The sequence below is a fragment of the Oncorhynchus tshawytscha genome, linkage group LG09 (assembly GCF_018296145.1).
Source record: "Oncorhynchus tshawytscha isolate Ot180627B linkage group LG09, Otsh_v2.0, whole genome shotgun sequence".
NCBI classification, from domain to species: Eukaryota; Metazoa; Chordata; class Actinopteri; order Salmoniformes; family Salmonidae; genus Oncorhynchus; species Oncorhynchus tshawytscha.
The window spans coordinates 77,312,231-77,321,777 of NC_056437.1; the positions used below are offsets into that span (position 1 = coordinate 77,312,231).

Genomic DNA, 9,547 nt, shown 5'->3' on the forward strand with positions numbered 1-9,547 from the left:
AATTGCAATTATAAACCCAGATTTTAGTCAACAGCCTATGCCTATTGAAATGACAAGTCAATCTTGCAAATAGGCCATTTATAATTGTTTGTAGACAACATCTGGCACATAAAGAAGGCACAATTGCCAGAAAAAAGCCTAACATTATTTTTTTGAAGTTCGTCCAAGTGTTTCTTGAACATATTGAGATCATCTGTCCAACTTTGATCCCTCAAACTCTCCTGTCTGAATTTATCTGTAGTTATGCACATGCACAAATCGGATTTACTTAAGAAAATAAGGCCCAAGGGTGGTGTGGTATATGGCCAATATACCATGGCTAAGGGCTGTTCTATTGCACCATGCAACGCAGAGTGCTAGGACACAGCCCTTAGCCGTGGTAATTAGAGCAGTAAAAATAAATGTTTTGTCACACCCATGGTATAGGGTCTGATATATATACAGTCGTGGCCAAAGGTTTTGAGAATGACACAAATATACATTTTCACAAAGTCTGCTGCCTCAGTTTGTATGATGGCAATTTGCATATACTCCAGAATGTTATGAAGAGTGATCAGATGAATTGCAATTAATTGCAAAGTCCCTCTTTGCCATGCAAATGAACTGAATCCCCCCCAAAAAATTCCACTGCATTTCAGCCCTGCCACAAAAGGACCAGCTGACATCATGTCAGTGATTCGCTCATCAACACAGGTGTGAGTGTTGATGAGGACAAGGCTGGAGATCACTCTGTCATGCTGATTGAGTTCGAATAACAGACTGGAAGCTTCAAAGGTAGGGTGGTGTTTGGAATCATTGTTCTTTCTCTGTCAACCATGGTTACCTGCAAGGAAACACGTGCCATCATCATTGCTTTGCACAAATAGGGCTTCACAGGCAAGGATATTGCTGCCAGTAAGATTGCACCTAAATCAACCATTTATCATATTATCAAGAACTTCAAGGAGAGGGGTTCAATTGTTGTGAAGAAGGCTTCAGGGTGCCCAAGAAAGTCCAGCAAGCGCTAGGACCGTCTTCTAAAATTGATTCAGCTGCAGGATCGGGGCACTACCAGTACAGAGCTTGCTCAGGAATGGCAGCAGGCAGGTGTGAGTGCATCTGCATGCACAGTGAGGCGAATACTTTTGGAGGATGGCCTGGTGTCAAGATGGGCAGCAAAGAAGCCACTTCTCTCCAGGAAAAACGTGGGACAGACTGATATTCTGCAAAAGTCTGATATTCTGCAGAAATCCTCTTTCCGATTGTTTGGGGCATCCGGAAAAAAGCTTGTCCGGAGAAGACAAGGTGAGCACTACCATCAGTCCTGTGTCATGCCAACAGTAAAGCATCCTGAGACCATTCATGTGAGGGGTTGCTTCTACAGCCAAGGGTGTGGGCTCACTCACAATTTTGCCTAAGAACACAGCCGCCATGAATAAAGAATGGTACCAACACATCCTCCGAGAGCAACCTCTCCCAACCATCCAGGAAAAGTTTGGTGACAAACAATTTTATTTTACTATGCAAGTCAGTTAAGAACAAATTCTTATTTTCAATGACAGCCTAGGAACAGTGGGTTAAGTGCCTGTTCAGGGGCAGAATGACAGATTTGTACTTTGTCAGCTTGGAGGATTTGAACTTGCAACCTTACGGTTACTAGTCCAACGCTCTAACCACTACCCTGCCGCCCCACAATGTATTTTCCAGCATGATGGAGCACCTTGCACAAAGGCAAAAGTGATAACTCAGTGGCTCAGGGAACAAAACATCAATATTTTGGGCCCATGGCCAGGTAACCCCCCAGAGCTTAATCCCATTGAGAATTTGTGGTCAATCCTCAAGAGGCGGGTGGACAAACAAAAACCCACAAATTCTGACAACCTCCAAGCATTAATTATGCAAGAATGGGCTGCCATCAGTCAGGATGTGGCCCAGAAGTTCATTGACAGCATGCCAGGGCGGATTGCAGGGGTCTTGAAAATGAAGGGTCAACACTGCAAAAATGTACTCTTTGCATCAACTTCATGTAATTGTAAATAAAAGCCTTTGACACTTATGAAATGCTTGTAATTATACTTCAGTATTCCATAGTAACATCTGACAAAAATATCTAAAGACACTGAAGCAGCAAACTTTGTGGAAATTAATATTTGTGTCATTCTCAAAACTTTTGGCCACGACTGTACAGTGGAAGTCAGAAGTTTACATATACTTAGTGTCGTGACGTTGTATTAGTTAATGTGACGACTGTTGTTCATCGAATGACCATGGGAAAACTAGTTTCTATTGAGTTTCTATTTCCCAAATTAACTCAAATAATATCAGAATATCGATTTTACAACAGCCGCTAATAACCAGTTGCCTCTACCAATCTCGTTCTGAACGTCGTATAGCCCGGGAATCTGCACGGACCCGGGTCTCACCAATTAATTCGTACCACACCAATCTTAGTTGAATATTTATTTGCCAAAATGATGATAAAAGATACACATAGACAAAACACATTATAGGCTATTGATTAGAACGTAGTATAAAAGGCCAACACACTATGGCGTGTGTTACCCACAACGAGGATTTCAAAAGAGAGAGAAAAAAGAAAGTACACAAGAGAAATATACATTTGGGTGAATTTGTCAGCTATGCTATTCTAACCCTAGCCTTGCCCCAAACTGCCGCTCTTATGGGTCAGAATATAATGATGTAATTACGTGGGGATGATCTCCGAGGATTCTCTGCGTAGGCCTTCAGCTGTTCGATGATGCACTACTCCAGCGCACCTCCCTGAGAGTCCTCCCGCTGTCAGTGTCCTTTTTGGCTGAGGAGTTTGTTCCCTCACCCTTTGCTCTGGAAGGGGTCTTCTGAGGACAGACAGCTCTGTAGCTCAGAGCTCACAGCATAGGAATGAAACCCTTGAGATACCACGATTCGATGGGAGATGGAGGCTAGATGGGTCGACTTGAATTCACCTGCTTAGACACAGCTACTCATCCGTAGCTTGGGTAGAAAAGGATTTCTTTGTCTTCAAACTTGCGTTGCGTTCTGGGTTCGTTGACTTTTTAGACCTTGCTGCAGTTGGGGTCACGAAGTCTTGTCTGTAAATTCTATACAGAAGTGGGCGTAACCGCCTTTAGGGCAATTCTCTGGGCGTACCAAGTTAATCAGGCAAGGTCTAGATGTTATTCAAATCCAATTTTAGACAACTAACTTAACATTTTATCTTCCCCACAACATTCTCTTTGATGTGGATATTTTCCATACTACGTACAATGTATAAACATCAAACATCTACTAGGAAAACTCTTCACATTACAATGTTTTCGTAATAACGTCATCTATTAACCTTTTATAACAAAACAAAAATGACATACATTTTCATATTCCATCTATCGTCATGACCACCATTGTGGCTGACAGAAACCATTGTTCCAAAGTTCCTTTATTTCATGTTTAATGTTCTGAGGCTGGTTCTCCATAGTAACAGGACAAAATAATTTGTCTGTGGCCTGAGATTTAACAGATACGTGAGGGGTCATAAAACCCCCCACATCTTCAGACCCCTAAATCTCTCCTCCTCTGTTGGGGTTGAGAGATAATCTGTAGGGTTGTGGTCTCCTGTAACCTGACCTGGTCAGGACAGTCATGACATTAGGTTGGAGTCATTAAAACTACATTTTCAACCACTCCACAAATTTCTTGTTAACAAACTATAGTTTTGGCAAGTCGGTTAGGATATCTACTTTGTGCATGGCACAAGTAATTTATCCAACAATTGTTTACAGACAGATTATTTCACTTATAATTCACTGTATCACAATTCCAGGGGGAAGTTTACATACACTAAATTAACAGTGCCTTTAAACAGCTTGGAAAATTCCAGAAAAATATGTCATGGCTTTAGAAGCTTCTGAAAGTTCAATTGACATAATTTGAGTCAATTGGAGGTGTATCTGTGGATGTATTTCAAGGCCTACCTTCAAACTCAGTGTCTCTTTGCTTAACATCATGAGAAAATCAAAAGAAATCAGCCAAGACCTCAGAAAAAAAATTCTGGTTCATCCTTGGGAGCAATTTCCAAAAGCTTAAAGGTACCATGTTCATCTGTACAAACAATAGTACGCAAGTATAAACAACATGGGACCACGCAGCCGTCACACCGCTCAAGAGGAGATGCTTTCTGTCTCCTAGAGATGAACGTACTTTGGTGCGAAAAGTGCAAATCAATCCCAGAACAACAGCAAAGGACCTTGTAAAGATATGGGAGGAAACAGGTACAACAGTATCTATATCCACAGTAAAACAAGTCCTATATCGACATAACCTGAAAGGCCGCTCAGCAAGGAAGAAGCCACTGCTCCAAAACCGCCATAAAAAGCCAGACTACAGTTTGCAACTGCACATGGTGACAAAAATCATACTTTTTGGAGAAATGTCCTCTGGTCTGATGAAACAAGAATAGAACTGTTTGGCCATCATGACCATCGTTATGTTTGGAGGAAAAAGGGGGAGGCTTGCAAGCCGAAGAGCACCACACCAACCGTGAAGCACGGGGGTGGCAGTATCTTGTTGTGGGGGTGCTTTGCTGCAGGAGGGACTGGTGCTCTTCACAAAATAGATGGCATCATGAGGGAAGAACATTATGTGGATATAGTGAAGCAACATCTCAAGACATCAGTCAGGAAGTTAAAGCTTGGTTGCAAATGGGTCTTCCAAATGGACAATGACCCCAAGCATTCTTCCAAAGTTGTGGCAAAATGGCTTAAGGACAACAAAGTCAAGGTATTGGAGTGGCCATCACAAAGCCCTGACCTCAATCATATTGAAAATGTGTGGGCAGAACTGAAAAAGCGTGTGTGAGCAAGGAGGCCTTACAAACCTGACTCAGTTACACCAGCTATGTCAGGAGGAATGGGCCTAAATTCACCCAACTTATCTAGATATATATATATATATTATTTAAAAAAAAAAAGTATTTTACTAAACAGGTGGAGCTTCCTGCCCGAATGACAGGTCGCCATTGCGCCTCCGATACTTCGCCCTGTTTCACTTCCCTTTCCCCTCCTGTCTTCAATCCTGCGTACAACAGCTTTCTACCATTCCTCTTTAACAAACCATCTCCCTTTTCCCCGCCATTTTTAACCGACTTAAGCTCACCCGATTTCTCCCTCTCTTTTAGACCTCATCTGCCTCACGTTCTCCCTCCATTCCCCCTTCCTCCAAGTATACATCACCTTATGATAATACTGCACTTCTCACATTCATCTTGTTCTTGCCCTCTCAGGAGATGCCATTTAAGGCTGTCACAATCTCCATACAATCAGCACGAACCCCTCGGGATGTAACGCTCAACAGTGCATCCCACTTCTAAAGCAGCTGCATCATCTTGATGTTCTTTATCAACAGCTACAGCGACTCTTTTCAATTTCAAACTAGCACGCGTTTCCATCCACTGTCTCCTAGGGCAAAAGTGGTTGTTATAATAACTTTTTATCCAGTGCTTTTGGTGTTAATATATTTCTCTTCATGTGAAAACTGTAAGTTATTATGTTGTAATGTAGCTACATTTCAAATAGTTATTTTGAATATGTTCAATTGCTATTATCTGATACTGTAATAATGAATATAGAAGAGGGCATAGTTTAGACATCATGAAAAGAAACATGACCATCAAAAACATCTTACATCAGAACATTGGAAGGAAGTGCATATAGCTACAGTTATTTACAGATAAGTCATCAACTGTGTGTAACACTTGCTTATCAGAAACACCATTAGTGCAAGCATCCAAAGAGCAGCGAGAGCATCATTTTGTTCATGTATTATTCATTGCCATATCTGCTGAGCTTCTTCCACAGCAGGCGACTCGGATGTTATCAAACACAGCCATGTAGAGCAGTGGATGGATGCACATGTTCAGTGTAGCCAGTCCCTTGGACACCTGGTAGGCCTTGTACACCCAGTCGCAGACAGAGCCAAGTTCGTCAACCTTCTGGTAGAAATAGTAGCTCTGGAGGAGGTGATAAGGCACAAAGGAAATGGCATACATCACAACCACTGCAAACACCATCAGGGCCACCTTCCGTTTCTCCAGGGAGGTGATATTCACATTCCTCCACACCGCCCTCAACACTGCGCAATATGATGCAAATGTGACCAGGAAGGGAATAAAACACCCAGCCACAGACAGAAATACTTTGTAAAACAAGTGAGTGTATGCAACTGCATCACTGTTGGTGCAATAGGAGTAGGATACACAACGGGTTTTGTTGGTTCCCTCTGGACATGTGGAGGCAAACTTCAGCACAGGAGAGGAGATGGCTGTCACAAAGATCCAGATGACGACACTGGCAGCCTTGGCTTTGGCTGGGTTCACATGGTTCCGGCTGAAGAAGGGGTACACAATGGCCACATAGCGGTTCACACTGATACACATGATGAAGTAGATACTGACATACAGGTTGCAGGTGAAGAGGAAGCGTTCTATCTTACAGACCGCCACCCCAAACAGCCAGTTCTTGTCCTGCATGTAGTAGACTATGAGCAGGGGCAGGGTGAGGACATAGAGCAGGTCACTGATGGCCAGGTTACAGGACAGCACCACACCAGTGTGCCAGTTGTTCCTCTCCCTGGTCGCCAAGAGTCTCAGGGCAAACAGGTTACCAACCAACGCCACGCAGAACTCAACACCGTACATTGAAGGCAATAACTGCACTTGGAACTTGTCACCATGACAAGAAGAGTTGTAATCCATCATGTTTGTGTATTGATTTCTGTGGGAGATTAGAAAAGAGGGGAAAAGGCTGTGCAAATTGTCTCCCAATAGTGGTATTTGTTCATCTCTGTGGAAGAAAAAGGATAAATATATTCATTATATTCTGAAGTGGAGAACCATTATTTTATGCAGTTCATCCTGATCTCCTAAGGGGAACTTTGCACTGTGCCAGCCAATACATCAGTCATAACAGTTCATAACGTCAATCAGTATCATTCTGTCGCAATACATGTAAGAAATTGCTAGTATTAGTAGTGTTTTAAGATACCTTCAGAGCTGTTGTCTTATCAGAAATATACATCTGTGGTCAAAAATAAATAAAAACACACTGCAGTTCTCCATACTAATGTTGTGCAATGGATAGCAAATAATAATCTAAAATACCATGGACCAAGGTTGTGTAAATCTTAAACCAACAGAATGTCTGTCCAAAACACCCCATGGAACCTAAAACAAGTTCCATATAGTTTCTCTCTAAGAAAAGCCACAAGACCGTTTCTGATGTTACAGGCTATTCAACAGACACAAACACCAGAAGTATGCACCAGTATTCAAAAACAGGTGGTCAATTATAAACGGTTCACATTTACTCCGTTTCTGTCCTTACAATTTACAGATATTTAAATGTATAATGGCAATGACCTCAGAATAAAGACAGATTAGTACTTACTCATTGACAGACAGATAAGGCTACATTTCCTGGGGTAGACGTTCACACAGAGACCAGTAGAACATCCCATGATAGGTTAGTTACATGTACAAAGATTTAAAGCAGTCACTTCCCTTTCTGACCTTCCGCCCCCCCAAATCAACACCTTTGTAGGCATTTTCAAGAAGTGTGACCAACACTGTCTGCCCCTTGTTCTATTTGTAGCACAGTACCAAATGAAAAGGTGACAACTCAAGTCTCATGCACATCAGCCTCGGCTACAGTTTCACACTGAGGTGAAAGCTTGTGGCAGAGGCTACATGAGTCAGCCCCAAGAAAAAAAAGCTACACACAATTGAGCTGAACTTTGTATTCAGCTATTTATTTGCCAATGCTTATAACATTTTTATAAACATGTTCACAAGGTACAAAATTACATCATTGCATTTTCATCCAGTCCTCCAGCTGACTAGTGGCGATACCAAGGTCCTTTCATGAAGGAATACATTCTTCTGTCCTCCAAACATTTGCCTCATCCCCAAATTTCCTTCCTCCAAACCTCTTGCCCCCCGGTGACATCTTTCCAAAAGATTTGCCCCCATCCCCAAATCTCTTTCCCTCTTTCCTGTCCACGTCACCCCCCATTCGGTCTCTGGGTTTCCCTCTCGGACCAGACCGATGAGGTGACTTGGAACCATATTTGTTTTTCCGGTCTTCGCCAGAGAACGGTTTCCTCTTCTTGAAGGGTCCTCCTGAGGGCCTTTCAGGTCTTTGCCTCCTCTTGGCTGCAGGGAACATATCTAGATGGGAGGGAGAAAAATACATATAGAAGGTGATTTTGTCTTCCAAAGTAGCACAAAAATATAGTACAACAAAACAACCTGTCTGTAGTACTCTGCCTCGTCGTCAGATTCAACAACCGGGGGCCTGTTATCCTGGTTCCCGGGATCCTCCACTTCAGGGTCATGCTCTTCCTCCTCCTGGCGCTTCCTCTTGATGCCTGCCATGCTTCTTTTCCTGACATTACAGAAACAAACATCACTGTTCCACTCCAACTCAGGTGGAATGAATAGCAGTTACAATGTGCTATAACGCTCACTTGTTCTCCTCCCGTAACGCTTTCTTTTGGGAAACATCCTGCTCTTGTTTTTCTTCCGTTCCTGCTTTTCTTTCATCTGCGCCTCTTTTCGGATCAGGATCTCCTGAAGCTCTTCCTCAGTCTTGGAGACTTCAGAAAAGACATTCAGAGTGCCTGTATCAGCATTTCACCATGACCAATCAACAGAAACACCCATTCTCAGTGGATGTGTCAGTAAGCGTTTACATTTTTGTTGTTGAAATATCACAGGTAATCGTAGATATATTTTCATCATGTACATCCATGGTAGCTGGTACGGAGTCTAGTTGATAGGTAACCGACTAGCCGGACTGTTCCCCGGACTCCGCCTGTAGCGATTTGTATAATGCATGAACAAATCAAAATCAAATCAATTTACATAGCCCTTCGTACATCAGCTGATATCTCAAAGTGCTGTACAGAAACCCAGCCTAAAACCCCAAACAGCAAGCAATGCAGGTGTTGAAGCATGTTGGCTAGGAAAAACTCCCTAGAAAGGACAAAACCTAGGGAGGCTATGAGGGGTGGCCAGTCCTCTTCTGGCTGTGCTGGATGGAGATTATAACAGAACACGGCCAAGATGTTCAAATGTTCATAAATGACCAGCATGGTCAAATAATAGGTCTGGGACAGGTAGCATGTCCGGTGAACAGGTTTGGATTCCATACCCGCAGGTAGAACATTTGAAACTGGAGCAGCAGCACGGCCAGGTGGACTGGGGACAGCAAGGAGTCATCATGCCAGGTAGTCCTCAGGCATGGTCCAAGGGCTCAGGTCCTCCGAGAGAGAGAAAGAAAGAGAGAATTAGAGAGAGCATACTTAAATTCACACATGACACCGGATAAGACAGGAGAAGTACTCCAGATATAACAAACTGACTCTAGCCCCCCCGACACATAAACTACTGCAGCATAAATACTGGAGGCTGAGACAGGAGGGGTCAGGAGACACTGTGGCCCCATCCGATGATACCCCCCGGACAGGGCCAAATAGGCAGGATATAACCCCACCCACTTTGCCAAAGCACAGCCCC

The 9,547-nt window shown here is 43.1% G+C and overlaps 1 protein-coding gene and 1 long non-coding RNA gene across 2 annotated transcripts; both read right to left on the reverse strand.

Moving 5' to 3' along the window:
- Window positions 1-4,936: 4,936 nt before the first annotated feature.
- LOC112258685 (P2Y purinoceptor 11-like) lies at window positions 4,937-6,809 on the reverse strand. Its single transcript, XM_024433213.2, has one exon. It carries the CDS (start codon window positions 6,728-6,730, stop codon window positions 5,789-5,791), a length of 942 nt encoding a protein of 313 aa, XP_024288981.2. The 5' UTR covers window positions 6,731-6,809; the 3' UTR covers window positions 4,937-5,788.
- Window positions 6,810-8,245: 1,436 nt separating this feature from the next.
- LOC121847322 lies at window positions 8,246-9,204 on the reverse strand. Its single transcript, XR_006084199.1, has 3 exons — window positions 9,183-9,204; window positions 8,497-8,625; window positions 8,246-8,414 (listed from the first exon to the last, which is right to left on the reverse strand). It is a non-coding gene; the product is annotated as an uncharacterized LOC121847322 (long non-coding RNA).
- Window positions 9,205-9,547: the final 343 nt, after the last annotated feature.